The sequence below is a fragment of the Aethalodelphis obliquidens genome, unplaced genomic scaffold (assembly GCF_003676395.1).
Source record: "Aethalodelphis obliquidens isolate GAN/ISIS:26980383/991018 unplaced genomic scaffold, ASM367639v1 scaffold51, whole genome shotgun sequence".
Lineage (NCBI taxonomy): Eukaryota > Metazoa > Chordata > Mammalia > Artiodactyla > Delphinidae > Aethalodelphis > Aethalodelphis obliquidens.
Genome location: NW_020837995.1, coordinates 10,931,378 through 10,958,011, shown reverse-complemented (window position 1 = coordinate 10,958,011; position 26,634 = coordinate 10,931,378). Strand labels below are relative to the sequence as shown.

General features: G+C 42.4%; 2 protein-coding genes across 15 annotated transcripts in view; one reads left to right on the top strand and one right to left on the bottom strand.

Moving 5' to 3' along the window:
* Positions 1–4,881, top strand: part of TP53BP1 (tumor protein p53 binding protein 1) — a 66,584-nt gene extending 61,703 nt beyond the window's left edge. For 10 of the 11 annotated variants that reach the window (XM_027084097.1, XM_027084103.1, XM_027084102.1 and 7 more), the window contains 4 exons: positions 2,658–2,752; positions 3,286–3,485; positions 3,986–4,131; positions 4,527–4,881. In XM_027084097.1, coding sequence (XP_026939898.1) covers positions 2,658–2,752; positions 3,286–3,485; positions 3,986–4,131; positions 4,527–4,714 — 629 coding nt within the window. In that variant the 3' untranslated portion in view covers positions 4,715–4,881. Of the gene's footprint in view, positions 1–2,657; positions 2,753–3,285; positions 3,486–3,985; positions 4,132–4,526 lie in introns of those variants that run through there. The other variant, XR_003428212.1, reaches the window with a different exon arrangement.
* TUBGCP4 (tubulin gamma complex component 4) overlaps positions 2,769–26,634 on the bottom strand; it is a 48,900-nt gene continuing 25,034 nt past the window's right edge. For 3 of the 4 annotated variants that reach the window (XM_027084112.1, XM_027084115.1, XM_027084114.1), the window contains 9 exons: positions 16,483–16,533; positions 15,971–16,076; positions 14,106–14,213; positions 13,531–13,669; positions 10,276–10,453; positions 9,586–9,720; positions 8,020–8,136; positions 7,262–7,401; positions 5,341–6,654 (listed from right to left, as the gene is read on the bottom strand). In XM_027084112.1, the coding sequence (XP_026939913.1) occupies positions 6,642–6,654; positions 7,262–7,401; positions 8,020–8,136; positions 9,586–9,720; positions 10,276–10,453; positions 13,531–13,669; positions 14,106–14,213; positions 15,971–16,076; positions 16,483–16,533 (987 nt within the window). In that variant the 3' untranslated portion in view covers positions 5,341–6,641. Of the gene's footprint in view, positions 2,880–5,340; positions 6,655–7,261; positions 7,402–8,019; positions 8,137–9,585; positions 9,721–10,275; positions 10,454–13,530; positions 13,670–14,105; positions 14,214–15,970; positions 16,077–16,482; positions 16,534–26,634 lie in introns of those variants that run through there. The other variant, XM_027084113.1, reaches the window with a different exon arrangement.

The following is a 26,634-nucleotide window of genomic DNA, read 5'->3' as shown; positions in this document are numbered from 1 at the left end:
TGGTTTGTCAGACAATTCAGATAGGTACAGTGGGAAATGAGGTGTGTGAGGAGTTTCCTAGCCAAGAATGTATTTTGACTTTGATCATAAGGGATTGGGAGTCCCTTGAGGTTTCTGTGAAGAGGTGTCATGGTATCAAAACAGTGTTCGTGGTCTGGTTTTGCTTTCACAATATTGATGGACTCTAGTCTTTATTCTTCACCACACTCGTAGCCCTTTCCTAGACCAGGACTTCACAAAGCAGCTCTATAGATGTTTTATTTGTTGATTAGTACAGCATGCCTAAGAAAGCTGGCTTTGGTATGAGATGCAAACTGTCAAATTCCTTCAAAATCTGTGAGCCTGTGTGAGATTTAATAAACCTGAGAATTCCCTCCATTCCCCTTTGCAGATATATCACATGTTTTTAATCCCATTCTTGTAACCATGTGTGAGGGGAGGTAGGTTTTGTCTAAATGAGGAGGAATTTGGACAGTTTTTTAGAGGGATCTCCATGTTTCTTATAGAAAGTGTGGTTATGGTGAATATGTCTGCTTTATGTTGCTCCTTCATCCTTAGACATTGCCCCAACAGTACGAAAATCCTTTGATATTTTTGGTATATGAGAATGTTTAAAGGTTCGTCTATCTCAAGAAGCCCGAGACGTTTGTATTAGAATGGTCCTCCACAGAATTACAGTTTTTAAGAAACTATGTGGTATATCTTCCAGATAAATGGGAATCTCTTTTATTTATATCGGGAGCTCAGTAAAATATTTGAATCAGTCTTGTGAGACATACTTAGTAACGAGTTAAGAATATGGCACCTAGTCTCGTTAGGTGGCACACCATCAGGGACCCATCAGCCACAGGGATGGACTCCAGAGTTAGGTTTTAGTACCTTCATCCTTGATTTAGATGATGGAATTAAAAACCTGTTCATTTTAGCCTCTGGTTGGCAGGGCCATTCATGAAGTCAAAAGTAAAGAAAATTAAATCCAAACTAACTGAGAAAAATTAGAGAAAGGGACTGCCTAGACAGGGTAATATTTGATTACACAAATGCAGGAAATATAGATGGGGATTAAAATCTAAACAGGTTGGGACTAGAAACGGTCCTGGATTAAGTTAGACATAAAATAGAAGTCTTGAGACAAATAAAGAGCTGTGCAGGGCCTTGGCAGTGACTCAGCAGCAGAGTGCTGGTACTGAAAATTGTGGCATGATATATTGATATGGGTCGAGGATGCCACGGCAAAACAGAAATAGTCTTGCTGTATTCTGAGTTTCTTATAACCCTTTAGAGTTTCCAGTTTCATTTTGAGTTTTCATTTTCAAGAAAAGAGCAATAAAAGTGAATAGGCTGGCCAGTCAGACCTAAACAGAGGCCTGAGTTTGAGGCATCAACACTGCCTGAGCAGCCCCAGCAGCAGGGAGGGCACCAGAGAGCAGGGGGCTGGGCAGCCTCCTCAGGGGGTCTGCTCCAGCAGGTTTTACTACGGGTATGAGGGGGAAGGGAGTGGTCTTGGCACTGAACTTTTATACATTTGGTTGGGTTTTTTATTGGTGATAAGTTCAATAGAGCTTAATTTCTACAATTTCCTAATTAAATAAAATATATTTTTAATGTGTTATTTATATAAGAGGAGCAGATGACGAGAAAACAAGCTCAAATTAGATATTGGTCAAAAGAAGCAATTTCTAATTGCCTAGGGTCATTATAGCTTCAGCCTCATGTCTCATAACTTCTACTTCTACTTCACCCTCAAGATTATAGAGCAGGGAAGCCCTGGTGACGCAGTGGTTGAGAGTCCGCCTGCCGATGCAGGGGACGTGGGTTCGTGCCCCGGTCCGGGAAGATCCCACATGCCACGGAGTGGCTGCGCCCGTGAACCATGGCCGCTGAGCCTGTGTGTCCGGAGCCTGTGCTCCGCAATGGGAGAGGCCACAACAGTGAGAGGCCCGCATACCGCAAAAAAAAAAAAAGACTATAGAGCAGTCATTGATGTTCAGTGTCCTGAGGTACTTCAAGACCATCAAAGGGAGATAGTTTTCAATAAAAGGTTGAATCAGGATTTTCTGGCTAAACTTCACTTTAATTAGTTAAATTTTAGAAACCCTGTTTTCTTTGAGCATTTTGGTTTATCAAAGATTTAGTGTATAAGGGGGTAAAATGCTGATGAAGGGCAAATTTGAAGGCTTTATTATAAAAAGTGCTAATCAGTCATTCTTCATCTCCAGAGAAGGCAGAATTAGAGGAAATAGGCTTAGTTTGCAGAAGGAGAGATTTAGGGTAGACATAAGGAGGAACTTCCTGATGGTAAGGGTTACTCAAGTTGGAGTACAGCACTGTGGGAAGTGGGTGCGTGTCCATCCCTGTGCACAGTCCCATGACTCATTCTTAGTATAGAAACATTTGATGTTTTCAGGTGTAGGACCTGCCTCCATTTCTCATCTTCCCCCACCCCTCCTGCTCTTTCCCTTCTTTTGGCAGCATTTTATAGGCCTCAAGACAGATCTCTTTCTGACCCATGGGGAAGCCCTTCACCTGCATCTTTGGGATACAGTGCTGTGGAGATAGCTGGGGAGTAGAAAAGGGGGCAGTAAGAAGCAGGCATAAAGTAGCAAATAAAAAAACAGCTGGTAGTAACTATTATCTTGGTAATGTCTCTTTAATAGAATTTTTAGAAATTCCTCCTTTCAACAAGCAATACACAGAATCCCAGCTTCGAGCAGGAGCTGGCTATATTCTCGAAGACTTCAATGAAGCCCAGGTGAGGAGTTTCTTTGTGTAGATTCCCAAAGGGGCAGTGATGAGAAGAGTCCACTTGCTGTACCGAGAAGGCTGATAGGGGCCGGGGACGATGGATACAGTTGCTAGAGATTTCAGGAACTGGGAAACTGCCAAAACATTGTCGCATGAAACAGAATTTTTACTGTGTACAAGGAAGAGAAGTTAGAACCTTGGGTTACTTAATAGCTGTGGTTCTGTTGCTGGGACAAAAGCAGATTAAAATTGGTGTTTAATAGCAATCCCTGTTACAGTGTTGGCCAAATACTTGGGGTTTGGTTGTCCCTTGAGGATTTAAGCCCCCAGAAAGCTGCAGGTGAGGCAGGGGGATTATCTAGGGAAGCTACTTGGGCTTTTTAGTGAGAGAACAGGCCTTGAGCAGAAGGACAGACTCAGTCACATTTTGGATAGTATATGGAAGTGTTCAGATCTGTTCCCTATGACTCATTAAGGCTACTATTCAGGGGCTTTCCCTAGAAGTCACTAGACCCATGGGTGCCGTTCCTTTTCTTCCAGTGTAATACAGCCTACCAGTGTCTCCTAATTGCGGATCAGCATTGTCGAACCCGGAAGTACTTCCTGTGCCTTGCCAGTGGGATTCCTTGTGTGTCTCATGTCTGGGTCCATGATAGTTGCCATGCCAACCAGCTCCAGAATTACCGCAATTATCTGCTGCCAGCTGGGTACAGCCTCGAGGAGCAAAAAATTCTGGATTGGTGAGTAGCTGAGAGCCCATCTAGAACGGCAGACAGGAAGACAGCAAGCTTCCAGAGGGGGAGAATCTAGGAGAGTAAATATTTCTAGAAACTAGAATGATCATAGGATAAATTACAGAATTTCAGTGGGTTTGAGATTATTTTAGCAGTTCATCTAGTTTATTATCCTAGAGTATATTGGTTAGGGACCTTTTGAAAATGTGTGAGATTTTCATGTAGATTCAATATTCTCAACTTGTTTTAAGCAACACGTTTAAAAATACAGGCTCAGGAGCATGATTTGGCTTAAACTTGGCCTCAGGATAAACATGGAAATCAGAAGGGGTAGATGAGAAGGTCAGGATCTCAGAAAATACACATCATTCAGAGAAAGAGGGAAGGGGCGGGGGGTGATACCCTAACGCAGGGCTATTGAAAGCAGTCAGCTGTACCTGCGTCCCTTTGCAGAAAGGCTGTCATTGGATATTATCTGTTGTGCTGTTCCTCTGACTCCTTCGTAGGCAACCCCGTGAAAACCCTTTCCAGAATCTGAAGGTACTCTTGGTATCAGACCAACAGCAGAACTTCCTGGAGCTCTGGTCTGAGATCCTCATGACTGGGGGGGCAGCCTCTGTGAAGCAGCACCATTCAAGTGCCCATAACAAAGGTACCTGAAAAGTTTGTGTGTGTTGTTATTGCTCCAAGGATGTCCATGACCCGTAGCACTTAGGCCTTGTGGTCTAAGTCTCAGTCTTGATAGGCTGACCTTACCCGTGTTTCTAAGAGAAGAAAAGTACCACCTTCAAGAGGTGAGCCAACATGAGTGACGCACCGGGCTGTTTATGCTTCTCCTGGTGTCCACCGGTATACCTGCTAAACTCAAGGCCAGCACATAGTGATTGTGACTTTTCACTTTTGGTTGTGATCACTGGCACTGTGTTTGACATGAAGGGCTTTAGTTTGGGCAGAGCGGGATATACTGGTGAGAAGGCTCATCTGTCTTTTAACTGGAGGACTAAATTGAGTCTCCTTTCCTCACTCACCTTCCCCTGCTTCCTGCAGATATTGCTTTAGGGGTATTTGATGTGGTGGTGACGGACCCCTCGTGCCCAGCCTCGGTGCTGAAGTGTGCTGAAGCATTGCAGCTGCCTGTGGTGTCACAAGAGTGGGTGATCCAGTGCCTCATTGTTGGGCAAAGAATTGGATTCAAGCAGCATCCAAAATATAAACACGATTATGTTTCTCACTAAGGATACTCGGTCTTACCGGTTTTATTCCCTGGTGTTGTGGAGACTGTGTTTTAACCAGGTTTTAAATGTGTCTTGTGTGTAACCGGATTCCTTGCATGGATCTTGTATATACTTTTATTTGCTGGACTTTTATGATAAAATAAATGTTGAATCTCTGGTTGTAGTAACTGGGATTTCTTCATCCATTTCTTTGAGCTTAATCTCAACAAATAGCAAGACAAACATAGTACCTTCTCTGCAGTTTTCAATGGGCTTGTTCACTGTAGAAGGACAGCTAGCCAAGGAAAATAACAAGGAGTGAATTTTTTTTAAAGTTTTCTGTGGTACCATTGTCTGTCAAAAGATTAACCTGGGCTGTCTAAAATTCTGCACTTTCAAAAACCTGATTTTACAACAGGCCCAGATTTATAGTTGTGGCAGAAGTTGAGTGGAATTGGGCACAGCTCTTAGTTTTCTGTCAATGAAAAAAAAAGTCTCTCTTTAGAGTTGAGCTCACTAACAGCTGACCTGTGGGTACTGTATGCTCAGCCAAAAGGGTAAAGGACCAATTGTTGTGAATGGGTGGTGACTATAAACGACGACTTGCTGCAAGGATATAAACATGAGAAACAGTGATAACACTTGGAAATGTTTGTTAGAAGCTCTAGCCAGAGGTCCAAAATTTTATTACGGTTACTGTTACAGTTGCTGGAAGCTGTTCCTTCTGTACTCCTAGCATCATCCCTGTTGATGTCCTCTCATTCTCTAAAGTGGGCTTAAATATCTTTTTTTTCTTCCAGATAGACAGTAAATATTTTAGGCTTTTTTGGCCATTTGGTGTGCCACAACTACTTATCTTTGCTACGACAGCATGAAAGCAACTGTAGACAATAGGTAAGCAAATGAGTGTGACTGTGTCCCAATAAAACTTTATTTTACAAAAACAGGTGGCTGGCCATAGTTTGCTAACCTCTGCTCCAGAGGAAGCAGTGGAAGGGGGTCATCTTTAGCTGGCAATTACAGGGAATAAGGGTGTATAGTATGTGGTGGAAGATATAGAGATGAGGACCAGATTGAGTGGCTACACACTGAGGCCAGCATGCTGCATTCTTTTTCAGTTTGGAGGGGGTTATTCAATGAATATTTCGGTTCACACTGATATGAAGATTGATGGTTATCAGTGATGGTTGAGCCAGATTACTCCTGTGGTCCTTCTAAGTGGGATAATTAGACCTGCATCTTTCACTATTCGAAATCTAACAATTTTTTTTCTTAAGGACCTTTTTTCTTTGTTAAAAAATACTTTGAATACATTGTCAATAGCCAGAATTATTACCCTCTTACCAATCTGAAATAATTGGAAGTTACTGGTAAAATTCTTCAGATTCACAGTTTTGAAGATCCTTAAGGATAGGAGATGCTCAGTTTTAATTTCTGAAAGAGGAAAGGAGGTCTGTGGGGTGTGGGGAAGCCTGTCTTACCTGGTGCCTTTCTTGCTCAGTGGTAACAGCCAGAATTTGACTTATTAATAAATGTAATTCCTTTTTCACATGAGCCATTTAACGTTCTGATCTGTATAGCTTACTGCTGTGTCTCTTCCAGTTTGAACAGTACCTAGGCATATAGGTGCTCAGTAAATGAACATATCCGACAAATGTTCTCAATGTAACAGATCCTGCATGGTCAGCAGAGGGAGGGCTGACGCCACAAGTCCTCCTTGGTGGATGGGTTAAGAACTCCCCTAAGGTGGGGCAGGTGCCCCTTCCACATGGGAAGGAGGGGGGAGGATTTGTATCCATGGATGTTCAATAACTGCTTCTAGGAGAAAAGGTAGAGCTTTTCCAGTAGCTGCAGACATACAGTGTCTGGCCAGAGAATGGGATGTTTGTTTTGAATCTTCTGTTACAACGCAGGGGATTGACTGACTTAGTTTGTGGACCAGAAATTCTCACATCCCGAAACTGCAAAAGAAAAAAAAGAATTGCATCAAAATATCATGCTTTCCCAAGATTTTCTTCAAAGAAATATGAATCAGGGCAACCTGTGATCTAGATAATCTCATCTTAAAATTCTTCTTGCTAATAAAATCACTTAGGAGAAATCTGCTTGACATTTCAGAGAGAGAAAGCAGAATAATAAATTGCTTTTTTGAATGGGACAGACCTCAGAGAAGACATCTACCACTGAGTCTCACTATTAGATTTTTAAAAAGTTTGGAGTTAGAAGGAGCAGTCCCCTCCTTTCAGAGGCAAGAAGCTGGGGGGCAGGGAGGCTGGGGTGGGGGATGCTAAGGCTGCACAGCCGGTTCGCGTCACGCTAGGGACTGACGCCCTGCCTCAGCGCCAGGAGTGTTGTTTCTTTACTCTGATGACTTTGACTGCAAAATAATCTTCACTGATGATCAGACACAGCCCTTTCTCTCGCTGAGCCTTACTTTGCTTGTTTATAAAAGGAGGGTATTTGGACTAGATGATGGCTAAAGTCTCCTTCCAGCTCTGGAATTCTGCAACTCGTTACAAAGCCACACACACACAGTCCACTGAGTGCCCCAAAGGCAGTTGTTCCTACCTGCCCAGGGTGCCACCAGCCTGGGTGTAATATTTGTTATAATCTAGTCGTAACAGTAGTTGAGCCAAATCCGAGTTGATCTGATGATTGCGAACACTGGAGAGAATCTTGAATAGGAGTGAAGACTGGCGGCTAAAACCCTGAAGAGAGAAGGACTCAAGCTGTCATTCCTCTTAGACTTACCAGCTATCCATGTGGAGTGAAGGGGCAGGGGAGATTCCTTGGAAAAGTCTTGCTGAAAATTCCACAGTACCAACTGGCCTTCCCCATTCCCATTTCTATTAGCTCCTAAAATGACTTCTTCATACCGAGTCCATAGAATGCATGACTTCCTATGAAAGTACTCTCATACTCAGTAGGAATTTAGCAGCCAGCTTCAAATTAATATATTCTGCTGTGTACTGGGGTTGGGGAGAGCCTGTGTTTCCGTTACAGGCAGATAATTATAATCTCAGTGAAACAGAGGGTTAGTTCAAGGAAGTAAGGAGGTTAGATGTTAGAAAGTAAGAACAAAGCCAGTGCATATCTGGTGGGCTGAATAAACTATTCAGGGCTGAACTATATTTGAACGCTCAGGCAGCACATAATTATCTGCTTTAAAAACTGATACCAACATTTTTTTATCTTATTATTTCTGTGTGTATGTATTGGGGAAATGTTTTAACTGACTCAGAGGAAAAGATCACGATTTCCCATCCACAAAGCCACCTCTGTCCTTTGGACAGGGCTGCTTACTTTCAGTGGCCAGGCTGACTTACCTTCACCAGGATGCTCAGCTGGGCGGCCCCACGTTCATCCAGTGGTCCCAGATTCTGACTGACCAGCGAGCAAAAGCTGTGGCAGAGATCTAAGATTTCATTCAGACAGTGAAACACCTAGCCAGGAAACACAGTTGACGTTAGGAGAAAAAGGAAGATACACCTGTGAAATTAAAGATTTGGGAAAATAAGAGCCAACCTATTCCCATTCTCTACATCTGACCTCAGGAGAGACAATGCAAGTCCTGCCAGCCCCTCAAAATGCAACATGTGTAAAACACTCTTCCCTTCCAGGCAAAGACACTGTCATTCTTAGTCACCCTGCACGAAACCTCCACTCGAGCCACATGAAACTAGTCATTGTCTCTGGGACCCACCGAGTGTGCTCCCACCTTGAGCTTTGCTTCCAGTGTTGTTCCCTGTGCCTGGGATACTCTCCTCAATACCAGCTTGAGTCCTACTCCTAACAGCGCGCTCCCTTCCCCACCACAGCCTTTAGCGACCCCTTGCTTCCCTCTCCTCTATATTATCTGTACTGTTTACTTGGCGTTTGTTCAGGCCGTCTGTGTTGTTACTGATCTGTGATGTATGTAAGTCCTGTTTCTCCAACTAGATTGTGAGCTCCTTAAGGGCAGAGCCATGACTTATACCTCTTTGTATCCCCAGTGCCTTGCATACAGTAAGCACTCAATAAATATTTAATGACGATCACCTGCTCTGATATTCTGCTTTCCCCAAGGATGCACTCATACTGTACAAGGACAGTCTACCTGTGACAATGGTTCTTGGTTGTTTTCAATTCACAGAACCCTTTGGAGTGGCATCTACAGAACTCACTCTCCCTTAAAAATAACAGCAGCCCCAAATACCAGAACAAAAGAGTGTGGCACAACTGAGGAATAACAAGTAGCTCCCGTCAAAGATAAAGCATAACTGTTCTATTAGAATCTACAAGGGGTCATTTTCATCTTCCTGCTTTTTCATCCTTGAACTGGAATCAGCTTGTGAGCTTTCAAAGATTGGTGCCTGGGTTCTACTAATTTAAGTGCTCTGGGTCCTAGATTACTTTAAAGCTCCCAGATGATTCCCACATGGGTCCAAGGCTGAGAATAACTTCCCTGAGGGAGATACACAATATATGTATGTACACATGTACACACACACACACAGGGAGATACTGCTCTAGTTGTCTGTGAAAACAACTTCCAAACTGGTCGATCCTGATCCACAAGATTTCTAAGAAAGTAAATTCTACATGCTTTTCATTAGTCTTTCTGTGGTGTCAGAAATGTTTTTAAAAATTTCTTTAAATCCTTCCTTCTGAGGGTTAAGCATATATTCTTTTATCTGTAGCTGCTCACCACATCTTGTGATATAGTATTTCAGAAATTCAAAGACATTTAAGTTCCTTTTTAGTATTCCCTCTTAGTTTTGCTTTATAAGTTGTTAAAAATGTTTAAAGACAGAGATTGGAAAGTTGCTTAATGATAGTTCCATATCCTGGCAAGTGCCTAAGGGAACAGTCAGGCTAGAAGCAGTCTGAGGAAACCAACCAGCCCTACTTACAGGTTTCAACAAGATAAAGGACTGGGCCAGCAAATTGCTCAGGAAGTGGTCGTGAGCCAATCGGATGCTTTCAAAGTCTCGGGTAGAATTGATTTGATGAAGCAGCTGTGAGAACTGAGACTCCAGCACATCAACCTGGTAGACAGTTGCACAAATGATTTTAGTACCTTGCATAGTCTAAGTACTCAAGAACATCAGATGCCTGAGAGGATGAAACAGGAACTCTGTTCCCACTCACCTTCCTCCTATCCAAGCCCCTTTAAAGCTGAACGAAGACCCCCTTATGTTGCCTCACCTTGTAGGAAGTCATCTGCCTACTTCCTGACGACCTCCAATGTCTTGGCAGATCTCACCCCCACACCCCCATCCCCCGCACGCCACATCCCCTCCGCCGACTGACTTGGTTAAGTCCTATGGGATTCCAGAAGCTACAGCAAACTATAAAATAAGGGGGCAACAATAATTAAGTACTGCATTACTGATAAGGACCTTAATTCCTCGTTCTCCTTCATCCACTTATTTCCACTACCCTCTAAAATGCCCCCCAAGAAACATGCCTAGTGATATAATCCATGAATTTTCTCAAATTCCAGTTTTTCACCAAATGCAGGATTCCTCTTCAGTGACTCCTGCCAACCTCCTGGACTTTTTTTTCACACCCCTTCCTTCTACTCATCCCTCGACACAGACCTGGAGGTAGTACTGAAGATTATCCACCAAGAAGGCCATGTGATTTCTTAGGCGCCACTTGACTGCGTCGGTCTGGTTGGACTTGAGGTGCTTGCGCTGCATCTGTAGGGCCCAGCAGTGCTGCAGCTCAGCTTGTACCCGGCGCACACTCAGCAAGTACTTGAAAACAACATTGTACCTTGACAGAAACACCAGACTATTCAAGATAAAAACTTCACCCCCCTCAAGCCCCACCTGCGTGACAAACCCTAGAACTCTGTGCCACCCATTTCTCCCCAAAAGGCAGGAAGGATATAAATTTGCCTAGAGATGGGAACAGATAAACTGGTTTATTTATATGATGGAATATTGCACAGCCATTAAAATGAATGAACTTCAGCTGTACAACATAAAATGACTCCTAACAATATGATTTTGAATAAAAAAAGGAAATTTAAAAAGATTACATATAGCCTGATACCTTTTTTTGTAATGCTTAAAACAACTAAATAAAAAAAATATATATACTTTGGGGGAACATATATAGATGTTATAAAACTGTGTAAAAAAGATAGAAGGGACTTCTCTAGTGGCGCAGTGGTTAAGAATCCGCATGCCAGTGCAGGGGACACGGGTTCAAGCCCTGGTCCGGGAAGATACCACATGCCATGGAGCAACTAAGCCCATGCACTGCAACTACTGAGCCTGTGCTCTAGAACCCGCAAGCCACAACTACTGAAGCCTGTGCACCTAGAGCCCGTGCTCCACAAGAGAAGCCACCGCAATCAGAAGCCTATGCATCGCAACGAAGAGTAGCCCCTGCTCGCTGCAACTAGAGAAAGCCTGCGTGCAGCAATGAGGACCCAACACAACCAAAAATAAAATGCATATAAAACAAATAAAAATTTTAAAAATTAAAATTTATAAAAAGAAAAGAATACATGGAATTTAGGGTAGTGGTCACTTAGGGTTGGGGGAGGCAAGGGGGCAGGGCTGGGAAGGACCACACAGGTAGATGGACATTACTGCCAGTGTTCTAGACTTTGTTCTAAAAGTGGTTCTGTGGCATTTGTGTGTGTGTGTGTATGAAGGAGGAAGGAGGGCCCGGCATGGACAAATAAGAATGTGTTGGGAACCAAGGATTTTGGTTGCTGTGATTCTCTGTCCCTGAAGCCCACAGAAGAGGAGATAAAATTGAGGGCTCTGTGGGGAGTGGGGGTGGGGAGGGATAGGTTAGGAGTTTGGGATTAACAGACACACACGACTATATATAAAGTAGATAACCAACAAGGACCTCCTGTATAGCACAGGGAACTATATTCAAGATAATAACCTATAATGGAAAAGAATCTGAAAAAAAAGAATCATATATATCTATATGAATCACTTTGCAGTACACCTGAAACTAACACAACATTGTAAACCAACTATACTTCAATTAAAAAAAAAAATCAAGGGCTCCCCTCACAGAACTCTAGGTAGCTGCCTGATATTGAGCCCTGTACCGAGAAGCTGCATGGGAAGAGCAGCTGATTCCTGGTGGAACTGGGCTTATTTACCTATTCTTAGGCTGGCTTGCATAAGATAACCTGATTCCATCTGCCTTTAAAAATTATTTCTAATGGAACAGTGTACTGAAAATAGTACACCTTGTTTGTATTCTGATTTGAACAAACCCAACCATAAGACATTTTTTAGATAATGGGGGAAATTTCAATGAGGACTGGATATCAGATAATAAGGAATTATTGTTAATTTTACTGGGTGTGATAATAGCACTGTAGTTATGTTAAAAAGATGCCTTTTTTAAAAAAAAATTATTTTTGGCTGCATTGGGTCTTTCTCGTTGGGTCTTCGTTGCTGTGCATGGGCTTTCTCTAGCTGCGGTGAGCGGGGGCTACTCTTCGTTGCAGTGCGTGGGCTTCTCATTGTGGTGGCTTCTCTTGTTGCAGAGCTTGGGCTCTAGGTGCACGGGCTTCAGTAGTTGTGGCACTCAGGCTCAGCAGTTGTGGCTCGCGGGCTCTAGAGTGCAGGCTCAGTAGTTGTGGCGCACGGGCTTCGTTGCTGCGCGGCATGTGGGATCTTCCTGGACCAGGGCTCGAACCCATGTCCCCTGCATTGGCAGGTGGATTCTCAACCACTGCGCCACCAGGTAAGTCTCAAAGATGGCTTTTTTGAATTGCACAGTGGTGGAGTGAAATGACATGTCTGGGATTTGCTTTATAAGGCTCTGGCCAAAAAAAAAAGAGGAGATGAAACAAACAGCGTGATGTTGCTAGTTACTGAAGATGGATGATGTGTCCATGGGTGTTTGTGATAGTCCTTACTTTTGTTTGTATTTGAAAATTTTCAAAATAAAATGTTTAGGAAAATACTTCTGAGCTTGATTTCTTCAAGGGTGTTAAGAGCATCTCAAGTGAGAAGGAAAGTGGACTGGGAGCTACGGAGGCTCTTTGGACAGAGTCCAGGCAGCTTACTTATGTGGGCTGTGGGCTCTGCGTCTTCTCCCTAAACCAGCTTTATCTTTCCAGTTTATGTCTAGTCTCTCATACCCTAAGCTTCTCTTCCCCCCAAAAGTAGAGGGTTATGAACAGGAATGGAGAGGATGAAGAGAGGCCAGAAACTGGCAGCCTGTAAATTGCTCGTTATTTTGCAATTAAAAAAAAAAGCTCTGATGGGGCTTCCCTGGTGGTGCAGTGGTTGAGAGTCCGCCTGCCGATGCAGGGGACACGGGTTTGTGCCCCGGTCCGGGAAGATACCGCATGCCGCGGAGCGGCTGGGCCCGTGAGCCATGGCCGCTGAGCCTGCACGTCCGGAGCCTGTGCTCCGCAACGGGAGAGGCCACAACAGTGAGAGGCCTGCGTACCGCAAAAAAAAAAAAAAAAAAGCTCTGATGGTTTTAAGGGTTTGACCCGCCCACTCATCCCAGCATCCACTACTCCTACCGTCTCACATCTGCAGCTTCACTTATTAATGTTATCTGTCCGGACCCCGAAGGCATCTGAGTTTGCAGCCTCTGACTTATAGACTGTTAAAAACCAGCTGGGGGACTTCCCTGGCAGTCCAGTGGTTAGGACTTGGTGCTTCCACTGCAGGGGGCCCGGGTTCAATCTCTGGTCAGGGAACTAAGATCCTGCAAGCTGCGTGGCGTGGCCAGAAAACAAACAAAACCAGTTGGCTGGCTATCTTGCTCCCAACCAATTCTACTCCTGATAATTTCTTCTCGTGGAAGTAAGATGGGTAATAATTACCTGTGAGAAACTCAGAAATACTCACTTTTCCAGGACAGCAGGTGTGAAGAGAATGTGTAGTGGCCACTGCACTTTATAGGAAAGACCTAGGGCTGCCCAGCCGGATGCAGGGGCTTCCCGGGGAGAAGTTTCCCGAGAAGGCCCTTCTCTTGCCTGAGTAGCATCTGTTAAGAACAGAGAAGATGACTTTGCTCATCTAGAACTAGAGTTTCAACAAGGTGAGGAACATTCATGAAATGAGCGCTCACTCGAACCTGCAGTGTCAGAAGCATAAAGGGGATACAAAGGGGACTTGTAGAAGGCAAGGAAACTCCCATGAGGTGTTCTCTTAGGAGGTCTTTTAGAGATTCTTTTTTTAGACTTAAAGAACTGTGGCTATAAATAAACAGAGACCATTCCAGCAGCATGACAAAAACAAGCCAAAACCATGGCCTGGCCATCTCTTAGCCTCTCTTGACTTCCCTTTTCGTTTGTGTAAAATTAGGGCACTGGACTAGGTGATTTCTAAGGTCCAAAATGATATGGTTTCTGTGGAAGTGGATGGAAGCAGAACAGATAATGACCAGTAGGAGCAGAAAGACTCAAGGAAGCACAGCAAACCTTTATGCTCCTTTCCATGATACTCGATTGTTAAGTGCAACAGAGGGAGGAGGTTGTCATCATCTAGCAGCACCTTGTGTGCTGACTGTTGGAAGGCCACATTCACATCTGCAAGAAAGAACACACGGGCTGAGAGAAGGCTTGGCTATGTAACAAATCCAGACTCCCCTGGCTTTCCACCTCTCCTGCAGCCCGCCTATCACTAATAGTAGGATATGGTAAACAGTAGTTGCTTCTGCCTGACTAGCATGCATTCCTTCTCCTGTTGCTGATAACAGCGCCCTGGTTTTCCTTGGAGAATCACCCCTGTCCAGAACAATCCATGTAGTTCCAGTGGGGTGGACAATACCTGACCGTCAGGGTAGGCAGGTGACCCAGGAACGATCTACCTTGTTACACTGTTTTGTTTAGGGATATGAACATGACCCAAGCCAGGCCAATCCAGAGGCTCTATTCAGATTCTGAAAGAGGGTAGCTATTTTTTATTCAAGATAAACACGGACTCAGTAGGATGTGAACTTGGTTGCAAGCCATCTTGCTACCATACGGAGCAGGCCTGTCTCAGAAGAAAAGGCAGAGGTGAAAGATGGAATGACACCAAGTCCTGAAGGTGTCATGTAAGCCTTGGAGCAAAACTGCCTAGAGCCATCTTACCTCTGACCTTTTCAGTTACGAGAATCAATAAATTCTCTTTTTTCCTTTGCTTAAGTGAATTTGAATTGGGTTTTCTTGCAACCAAGAAAGTCCTATGTAAGCACAGTGGACATCTATTGTTTTATAGAGCTAGAAAAACAGTAACCCTGTCTCCTCTCCTGCCCCACTCCCTTCTTTTTTGACTCTGATCCTTATGTAACTCTCCTCAAGTAGTTTGATTAGGAATGGTAATCCTTCCCATTGGTCAAAGGTGAACACTTTACTGAAGTAGGCATATCTTCCTTTTTTTTTTGCTGCACCTTGTGGCATGCGGGATCATAGTTCCCCGACCAGGGATCGAACCCGTGCCCCCTGCAGTGGAAGCTCAGAGCCTTAAACCACTGGACCACAAGGTAAGTCCCCAAAGTAGGCGTTTCTTAGTCTGACCTCTTTGATACAGGGATAGGTATATGATCCAGTTGCGCTAATCAAAACCCTTTCCCTGGAATCCCTTAACTTGCTACCAGAGAGACCAGGTTTGACTCCCCCAGTAGACTCTGTGAGGTATGTTCCTGGGAGCTGCTGGTGGCCATGTGGCCAGATGGGACTGGAAGGCCATCAAAGAGCACACAAGAGGCACAGACAAGGTAAGGTAAGAGAGAGAATCCTAGCAATCCCTAGTTTCAGTTCTCAGGACCAGATATATCCCTGTCTCGCTGGAGTTACAGATACAATAGCAAATACACTCCCCTTTTCTACCTAGGTTAGTTTTCCATCACTGACAGCCTAACGAGTTCTAATACAACAAGTGGCCATAAGTCCCAATATGGAGACTTCCCTGGCAGTCCAGTGGTTAAGACTCCACGTTCCCAATGCGGCGGGGGGGCACGGGTTCGATTCCTGATTGGGGAACTAAGATCCCATGTGCCACATGGCGTGGCCAAAAAAAAAAGAAAATCTCAATATGTCCCTTAAGAAATAAATGGCTATAATCTGATGAGATGAAATACTGGTTTGAAGGCCTGTACCAACCCTTCCAGGAAGAGTCACGAGCTGAAGCTGCTCCCAGTAACAACAGTGTGAGCCTACCTGAGTGGCCTTCCATTTTGGAAACACTCTCTGTAACTCACTAGGCTGCTCCTATGTGGCCCAGGCCTAAATGGTTTGGCAGCAGCTAAGAAATACACTACAACTTCAGTAAGCTGGTAATTTTTGGGCCCCAGGGCAATTACCATGTTCAGTTACTGCAGTGGGTGGTGTTTTTAACATGTGTTGAGCTGTATCAATGAAGGCCTGAAACAGTTCTCCACGTCCCAGAAGATAAAAGTCTTTAATGATCTGCAGAAAGAATTTCAATTTACAATTCAGTAATCCAGCAGAGCTTTTCACTATCCTAAGAGAATTATGCATATAATTTCCAATTTCATCAGTTTGAAAAGGTCGTACAAAAGGTCGTAGGCTTTTGGCATTTTAAAGGGACATACTTAGTAATGGCAGGATGACTGGTGTGTCTTTGATATCATTTATTCAATGAAAGCACAATAATGCCAGAAGAAAGTAAGCCAAAGCTTTGTACTGTAATAAACCTGTAGCATTAGATGGAGTTTGCCCACTTGGATGAGGACATAAGGAGCCACTCTGGAAGTCTGGGGACAGGCAACCAGTACTCTCAGGAGAGGATAGAGAATAACGTCATTGTCCACCAGCATCATTTTAAGAGTTAAAAGAACAGCTAAACTATTACCTTCAGCTGACCCAGTAAATCTGACTCTTCCACCATCAGCTTCCAGAGATGCTGTGAAAAGAACCAATAAAACAGGGTCAATTGAGGACACAGGGTGGGAAGGGGAAGCTGGGACGAAGTGAGAAAGCAGCACTGACATATATACACTACCAAATGTAAAATAGATGGCTAGTGGGAAGCTGCTGCATAGCACAGGGAGATCAGCTCGGTGCTTTGTGATGACCTAGAGGGGTGGGATAGGGAGGGTGGGAGGGAGGCTCAAGAGGGAGGGGATATGGGGATATAGGTATACATATAGCTGATTCACTTTGTTGTACAGCAGAAACTAATGCAACATTGTAAAGCAGTTATACTCCAGTAAAGATGTGGGGAAAGAAAAAAAACAGGGTCAAAGTTTCATTACAATGAAAACTCCTATAAAGAACGGTTTTGTACAAATCCAGCAAGGTATTGGAAAAAAGAATATATACCATGACCACACTGGGTTAATCCCAGGAATAGAAGTCTAACAGTTAAAAAAATATATGAGATGGAAATATTCTGGAATTAGATAGTGGTAATGGCTGCACAACATCGTAAACATACTAAAACCCACTGAATTGTACCTATTTTTAAATGGCTCAAATGTTTAACTTTGTTGTGTGAATTTTACCTCAATAAAAGTTTTAATATGAATATAATTCACTACATTAAAGATTAAAAAAGAAAAAACATGATCACCTCAATGGATGCAGAAAAAGCATCTGATAAAACTCAACATCTGTTCATGATTTTAGAAAGAAAGCAAACAAGGAATAGAAGGAAATTTCTTTATTCTGATAAAGGGTATATACCAGAACCCCATAGCAAAGAACCTATTTGATGGTGAAACATTAGAAGAAATTCCTTTAAAGTCATCCAACATTGTACTAAAGACTTGCCAATATAGAAAAAAAAAAAACTGAAAAGGAAGAAACAAAACTGTTATTATTGACAGATAATATCACTCACTACCTGCACAGAAAGTCCAAGAGAACTGACATATAGATTATTAGAACTAGTAAGAGAATTCGGCAAGCTTGGTGACTGAGATACAAAAAATCAACTACATAGCCGTTACCAGCATCAAAGGATCCTGACTAGGATTTGCCCCGTGAAGTGATCAATGTCGTGAAGTGATCAATGTTGATTCAGGATTTCTGGAATCTCCACCCTGGTGCTCCCCTTTGCCTTCTCTCACTGGAACTGATACAGATTAGGAACTGGCCTTTGGCCCTTCTCTAATACACAATACTAGACAAAATAGGGGACATCCCCAGAGGAATATAAGCACACAGGTCAAAATAATTAGACATGGGAAGAGTAAAAGAAATACAACAGACTAGGTAACACATACCATCTGAAGCAGAAGTTTTAGAAGTGACTGAGTGGTGAGATATCTGAGTAGTGAGATATCCCCTGTAAGACTGAGGTTTCCCATATCCCAGCTGTTCAGAGTACTGCCTGTTACTGGCGCTTTTGGCTAAAGGGAGCTACCTTGCCCATCGTTCCCTCCTGAGGGACCAATTTCTGATAGATGCAGAGGTATAATGGCCTAGCCCTCTAACCTCAATTTGGGACATCTCTGAAGGGCCATTCTAGCTTCAGAGCTCTGCATAAGATGGCCAAGTCTTCTGCTGCAACCACATCACAGTTTATTTCCCCTCTCTACTCAATCCTGCTTCCCTCACTTCTTGCCAAATCTCAGTCACAAAATCTGTTTCCTGGGGAAATGTGACCTTTGACACAGACCAAAAATTTTAAATACTCTTTACAAATATGCTTAAAGAGGTAAGTGTAATAGCAATATAAATATACAAAAATAAATCATAAAAAAGAACCAAAACGCTGGATCAATTGAATATCCATATGCAAAAAATTAAAACTTGATCTATACCTTGCACCACATACAAAAATTAACTCAAAGTGATCATTACCCTAAATGTAAAGCTAAAACATATAAGTTTTCTAAAAGAAAACAGAGGAGAAAATTTTTGTGACTTTGGGTTACACAAAGGTTTCTCAGACACAACACCAAAAGCATAAGCCACACACAAAAAAGAAATTGACAAAACTGGACTTAATCAAAATTAACAACTTCTCTTTGAAAGACACTGTTAAGAGAATGAAAAGACACATCATAGACAGGAAGAAAATATTTGTAAGTCACATATCTGATAAAGGACTTACATTCAGAATACATAAACTCTCAAAACTCAACAGTAAGAAAATAAAAACAAGAAAAAATGGACAAAAGTTTTGGACACTTCACCAAAGAAGATATATGGATGGCAAACAAGTGTATGAAAAAAGTTTCAACATCATTAGTCATTAGCGGAATGGAAATTAAAACTACAATGGGGGAATAATCCAAATGTCTATGAACAGATGATGGGAAAACACATTGGTATGAACAATGGGATACTACTCATCAGTAAAAAAGACTAAACTATCGATATATGTGACATGGATTAATCTCAATTATGCTCAGTAAAAGAATACCTAGGAATAAATTTAACCAAGGAAGTGAAAAATCTGTACAACAAAACAAGTCTTTGTTGAAAGAAATTGAAGATAGCACAAATGGAAAGACATTCCATTTTCATGGATCAGAAGAATTATATTGCTAAAAAGTGTATACTATTCAAAGCTATCTATAGATTCAACACAAACCCTGTAAAAATTCTTATCAAAATTCCAAAGGCATTCTTCACAAAAATAGAAAAAAATACTAAAATTTGTGTGGAACCACAAAAGACTCCAAACAGCCAAAGCAATCCTGAGAAAGAATAACAAAGCCTGTGGTATCACACTTCCTGATTTCAACTATACTACAAAGCTAAAGTAATTAAAAGAGTATGGGACTTTGGGACAAGATGGCAGAGTAGAAGGGTCTGAGCTCACCTCCTCTCATGAAAACACCAAAATCACAACTAACCGCTGAACAACCATCAACAGAAAAGTACTGGAACCTACCAAAAAGATATTCTACTTCCAAAGACAAAGAGGAAGCCACGATGAGATGGTAGGAGGGGTGCATCTGTGATACAATCAAATCCCATACCCACTGGGTGGGTGACCCACAAACTGGAAAACAATTATATTGCAGAAGTTCTCCCACAGGAGTGAGAGTTCTGAGCCCCACATCAGGCTCCACAGTCTGAGGGTCTGGCATCAGAGGAGGAGCCTCCAGAGCACTTGGATTTGAAGGCTTGATCACAGGAACTCCACAGGACCAGGAGAAACAAACGCCACTCCTGGTGGGTGCACACAAGGTCTCGTGTACCAGGACCTAGGGAAAAAGCAGTGACTTCATAGGAGCCTGGGCCAGACCTACCTGCTGGTCTTTGAGGGTCTCCTGGGGAGGCAGAGGGCAGCTGTGGCTCACTGTGGGGACAAGGACACTGGTGGCAGAGGTACTGGCTACGCACTGGCGGGAGCTGTCCTGGAGGCCACCATTTTGATGCCAAGACCTCACCCCACCCAACAGCCTGAAAGCTACAGTGCAGGCATGCCTCAGGCCAAACAACCAACAGGGCAGGAACACAGCCCCACCCATCAGCAGACAGGCTGCCGTAAAGTCTTCCTGAGTCCACAGCCACCTCTAAACCCACCCCTTGATCCAACCCTGCCCACCAGAGGGACAAGACCCAGCTCCACCCACCAGTGGACAGGCACAAGTCTCTTGCACCAGGAAGCCTACACAAGCCTCTTAGACCAGCCTCATCCACCAGGGGGCAGACACCAGAAGCAAGAGGAACTATAATCCTGCAGCCTGTGGGGCTGCAAACACAGAAAGTTAGATATAATGAGGCAGCAGAGGAATATGTTCCAGACGAAGGAACAAGATAAAACCCCAGAAGAACAACTATGTGAAGTGGAGATAGGCAATTTACCTGAAAAAGAATTAGGAGTAACGATAGTAAAGATGATCCATGATCTTGGACAAAGAAGGGAGGCACAGACCGAGAAGATACAAGAAATGTTTAACAAAGGGCTAGAAAATTTAAAGAACAAACAAAGATGAACAATAACTGAAATGAAAAATACACTAGAAGGAGTCAATAGCAGAATAAATAAGGCAGAAGAATGGATAAGTGAGCTGGAAGACAAAATGGTGGAAATCACTGCCACAGAACTGAATAGAAAAAAAGAATGAAAACAAATGAGGATAGTTTAAGAGACCTCTGGGACATTAAATGCACCATCATTTGTATTATAGGGGTCCCAGAAGAAGAGAGAGAGTAGGGCCTCAGAAACTATTTAAAGAGATAATAGCTGAAAACTTCCTGAACATGGGAAAGGAAACAGTCACCCAAGTCCAGGAAGCACAGAGTCCCTTACAGCATAAACCCAAGGAGGAACATACCAAGACACATATTAATAAAAATGACAAAAATTAAAGACAGAAAATATTAAAATCAACAAGGGAAAAGCAACAAATAACATACAAGGGAATCCCCATAAGGTTACAGCTTATTTTTCAGCAGAAATTCTGCAGACCAGAAGACAGTGGTATGATATATTTAAAGTGATGAAAGGGAAAAACCTACAACCAAGATTACTCTACCCAGCAAGGCTCTCGTTCAGATTCAACAGAGAAATAAAAAGCTTTACAGACAAGCAAAAGCTAAGAGAATTTTGCACCACCAACCAACTTTACAACAAATGCTAGATGAACTTCTCTAGGTGGAAAAGAAAAGCGCACAACTGGGAACAAGAAAATTACAAATGGTAAAGCTCACCAGTAAAGGCAAACATACAGTAAAGGTAGAAATCATCCATACACAAATATGATATCAAAACCAGCAATCGCAGGGCTTCCCTGGTGGCGCGGTGGTTAAGAATCCGCCTGCCAATGCAGGGGACATGGGTTGGAGCCCTGGCCCAGGAAGATCCCACATGCCGTGGAGCAACTAAGCCCGTGCACCACAACTACTGAGCCTGCGCTCTAGAGCCCGCGAGCCACAACTACTGAGCCTGTGTGCCACAACTACTGAAGCCCGCATGCCTAGAGCCTGTGCTCCGCGACAAGAGAAGCCACCACAATGAGAAGCCCACGCACGACAACAAAGAGTAGCCCCCACTCACCACAACTAGAGAAAGCCCATGCACAGCAATGAAGACCCAATGCAGCACAAAATAAATAAATTTATTTTAAAAAACACCAGCAATCATGAGAAGAGCGGAGTACAAATGCAGGATACTGGAAATGCATTTGAAATTAAGAGACCAGCAACTTAAAACAATCTTGGATATATAATAGACTGCTATATCAAACCTCATGGTAACCGCAAACCAAAAATCTACAATAGATATACACACAAAAAGGAAAAAGGAATGCAAACACAACACTAAAGATAGTCATCAAATCACAAGAGAAGGGAACAAAAGAAGAAGGGAAGAAGAAAGACCTTCAAAAACAATCCCCAGGGCTTCCCTGGTGGTGCAGTGGTTGAGAGTCCACCTGCCGATGCAGGGGACACGGGTTCGTGCCCCGGTCCGGGAAGATCCCACATGCCGCGGAGCGGCTGGGCCCGTGAGCCATGGCCGCTGAGCCTGCGCGCCCGGAGCCTGTGCTCCACAACAGGAGAGGCCACAACAGTGAGAGGCCCGCGTATCGCAAAAAAAAAAAAAAAAAAAAAATCCCCAAACAATTAACAAAATGGCAATAAGGACATACAAATCAATAACTACCTTAAATGTAAATGGATTAAATGCTCCAACCAAAAGACACAGACTTGCTGAATGGATACAAAAACAAGACCCATATACATGCTGTCTACAAGAGACCCACTTCAGATCTAGGGATACATAGACTGAAAGTGAGGTGATGGAAAAAGATATTCCATGCAAATGAAAATCAAAAGAAAGCTGGAGCAGCAATACTCATACCAGACAAAATAGACTTTAAAATAAAGACTGTTATAAAGAGACAAAGAAGTACACTACATAATGATCAAGGTATCAATCCAAGAAAAAGATATAGCAATTATAAATATATATGCACCCAACATAGGAGCACTTCAATATATAAGGCAAATGCTAACAGTCATAAAAGGAGAAATCAATAGTAACACAATAATAGTGGGGGACTTAACACCCCACTTACATCAATGGGCAGATCATCCAGACAGACAATTAATAAGGAAACAGAAGCTTTAAATGACACATTAGACCAGATGGATTTAATTGATATTTATATTCAATCTGAAAGCAGCAGAATACACATTCTTCTCAAGTGCACACAGAACGTTCTCCAGGATAGATCACATGCTAAGCCACAAAGCAACCCTTGATAAATTTAAGAAAATTGAAATCATATCGAGCATCTTTTCCGACCACAACACTATGAGATCAGAAATCAACTACAAGAAAAAAACAAAAACACAAACATGTGGAGGCTAACAACCAATGGATCACTGAAGAAATCAAAGAGGAAATTGAAAAATTCCTAGAGACAAATGAAAATGAAAACATGATGATTCAAAATCTAAGGGACACTGCAAAAGCAGTTCTAAGAGGGAAGTTTACAGCAATATGGTCTTACCTGAGGAAACAAGAAAAATCTCAAACAACTAGAGAAAGAAGAACAAACAAAACACAAAGTTAGCAGAAAAAATCATAAAGATCAGAGAAGAAATAATTGAAACAGAGACGAAGAAAACATTGCAACTAAAAGCTGGTTCTTTGAAAAGATAAACAAAATTGATAAACCTTTAGCCAGATTCATCAAGAAAAAAAGGGAGGGACTTCCCTAGCAGCCCAATGATTAACACTTCACCTCCCAATGCAAGGTGTGCGGGCTTAATCACTGGTTGGGGAGCTAAGATCCCACATGCCTCGTGGTGAAAAACCCAAAACATAAAACAGAAGCAATATTGTAACAAATTCAATAAAGACTTTAAAAATGGTCCACATCAAAAAAAATCTTTAAACAAAAAAAAAAAGGGAGAGGGCTAAAATCAATAAAATTAGAAATGAAAAAGGAGGAGTTACAACAGACATCACAGAAATACAAAGGATCATAAGAGACTACAGCAAGCAACGATATGCCAATAAAATGGACAACCTAGAAGAAACAGAATAAATTCTTAGAAAGGTACAAGCTTCCAAGACTGAACCAGGAAATAGAAAATATGAACAGACCAATCAATCACAAGTACTGAAATTGAAACAATGATTTTAAAACTTCCAACAAACAAAAGTCCAGGACCAGATGGCTTCACAGGCAAATTCTATCAAACATTTAGAGAAGAGCTAACACCTATCCTTCTCAAACTAATTCAAAAACTTGCAGAGGAACACTCCCAAGCTCATTCTACGAGGCCACCATCACCCTGGTACCAAAAGAGACAAAGCTACCAAAACCAAAGATACCACAAAAAAAGAAAGTTACAGGCCAATATCACTGATGAACATAGATGCAAAAATCCTCAACAAAATACTAGCAAACTGGGACTTCCCTGGTGGCGCAGTGGTTAAGAATCCGCCTGCCAATGGGGACACAGGTTCGAGCCCTGGTCCAGGAAGATCCCACATGCCATGGAGCAACTAAGCCCATGTGCCACAACTACTGAGCTTGCACTCTACAGCCCGTGAGCCAAAACTACTGAGTCCACGTGCCACAACTACTGAAGCCTGCGTGCCTAGAGCCCGTTGTCCACAACGAGAAGCCACCACAATGAGAAGCCTGCACACCGCAATGAAGAGTAGCCCCCACTCACCGCAACTAGAGAAAGCTTGCGCACAGCAACAAAGACCCAATCCAGCCAGAAAAAAAAAAAAAAGAATGAAATTAGAACATTCTCTAACACCATACACAAAAATAAACTCAAAATGCATTAAAGACCTAAATATAAGACCAGATACTATAAAACTCTTAGAGGAAAACATAGGCAGAACACTCTTTGACATAAATCACAGTGATATCTTTTTGGACACCCCCTTCTAGAGTAATTTTAAAAAAAAGATAGCTAATGAAACTTAAAAGCTTTTGCACAGCAAAGGAAACCATAAACAAAATAAAAAGACAACCCACAGAATAGGAGAAAATATTCGCAAATGAAGCTACCGACAAGGGATTAATCTCCAAAATATACAAGCAGCTCATGGAGCTCAATATCAGAAAAACAAACAACCCAATCAAAAAATGGGCAGAAGATTTAAATAGACATTTCTCCAACGAAGACATACAGATGGCCAAAAAGCACATGAAAAGATGCTCAACACTGCTAATTACTAGAGAAATACAAATCAAAACTACAGTGAGGTATCACCTCACACGAGTCAGAATGGCCATCATCAAAAAATCTACAAACAGGGGCTTCCCTGGTGGCGCAGTGGTTGGGAGTCCACCTGCCGATGCAGGGGTCATGGGTTCGTGCCCCGGTCTGGGAGGATCCCACATGCCGTGGAGCAGCTGGGCCCATGAGCCATGGCCGCTGGGCCTGCGTGTCCGGAGCCTGTGCTCCACAACGGGAGAGGCCACAACAGTGAGATGCCCGTGTACTGAAAAAAAAAAAAAAAAAAATCTACAAACAATAAATGCTAGAGAGGATGTGGAGAAAAGGGAACCCTCCTACACTGTTGGTGGGAATGTAAATTGGTACAGCCACTATGGAGAACAGTATGGAGGTTCCTTAAAAAACTGAAAATAGAGCTTCCATATGATCCAGCAAGCCCACTCCTGGGCATACATACGAAGAAAGCCATACTTTGAAAAGATACACGCACCCCAATGTTCATAGCAACGTTATTTACAATAGCCAAGACGTGGAAGCAACATAAATGTCCATCTACAGATGAATGATGAAAGAAGATGTGGTCCATATATACAATGCAATATTACTCAGCCATAAAAAGAGAATGAAATAATGCCATTTGCAGCAACATGGATGGACCTAGAGATTATCATACTAAGTGAAGTAAGTCAGACAGAGAAAAGAAATATCATATGATATCAATTATATGTGGCATCTAAAAAAAATGATACAAAAGAACTTACTTATAAAACAGAAATAGACTCACAGACTTAGAAAACAAACCTATGGTTACCGAAGGGGAAAGGTGGGGGGTAGGGATAAATTAGGAGGTTGAGATTAACATATACACAATACTATATATAAAATAGATAATCAACAAGGACCTACTGGATAGCACAGGGAACTTTACTCAGTACTCTGTAATAACCTACATGGGAGAAGAATCTGAAAAAGAACAGATGTATGTATAACTAAATCACTCTGCTGTATATCTGAAACTGACACAACACTGTAAATCAAATATACTCCAATATAAAAAAATAAAACAGTATGGAACTGGCAGGAAAAGACATAGAGCAATCGAACAGAAAACTTAGAATCAAAGCCCCGCTTATATAATCAATTAATATCTGACAAGGGAGCCAAGAACACCCAAGGGCAAAGGATAGTCTCTTTTCAACAAATGGTGCTGGGAAAACTGGATAAGCACATACAGAAAAATGAAATTGGACCCCTGTGTCACACCATGCACAAAAATTAACTTGAAATAGATCAAAGACGTAAACATAAGACCTGATAGCAGAAGAACTCCTAGAGGAAAATGTAAGGAAGAAGTTCTTCAACATTGGTCTTGGCGGGACTTCCCTGGTGGTCCAGTGGTTAAGACTCCACACTCCCAATGCAGGGGGCCCAGGTTCAATCCCTGGTCGGGGAACTAGATCTGGCATGCTCCAACTAAGAGCCCGCATGCTGCAACTAAAAAAAGATCCTGCATGCTGCAACTAAGGCCTGGTGCAGCCAAATAAATAAATAAATATTAAAAAATAGAAAACAGTGGTCTTGGCAATGATTTTTTTTGGATGTGACACCAAAAACACAAACAACAAAAGAAAAAGAAAACACAAAGTGGGACTATATCAAACTTAAAAGCTTCTGCACAGCAAAAGAAACAATCAACAAAATGAAAAGGCAACCTACAGAATGGGAGAAAATATATGCAAATCATATATTTGATAAGGGGTTAAAATCCAAAACACAGAAAGAACTCATTCAACTCAATAACAACAACCAAAACCCCCAAACAATCCTGTTGAAAAATGGGCAGAGGTACTAAATAGGCTTTTTTCCAAAGAAGACATCCAAATGGCCA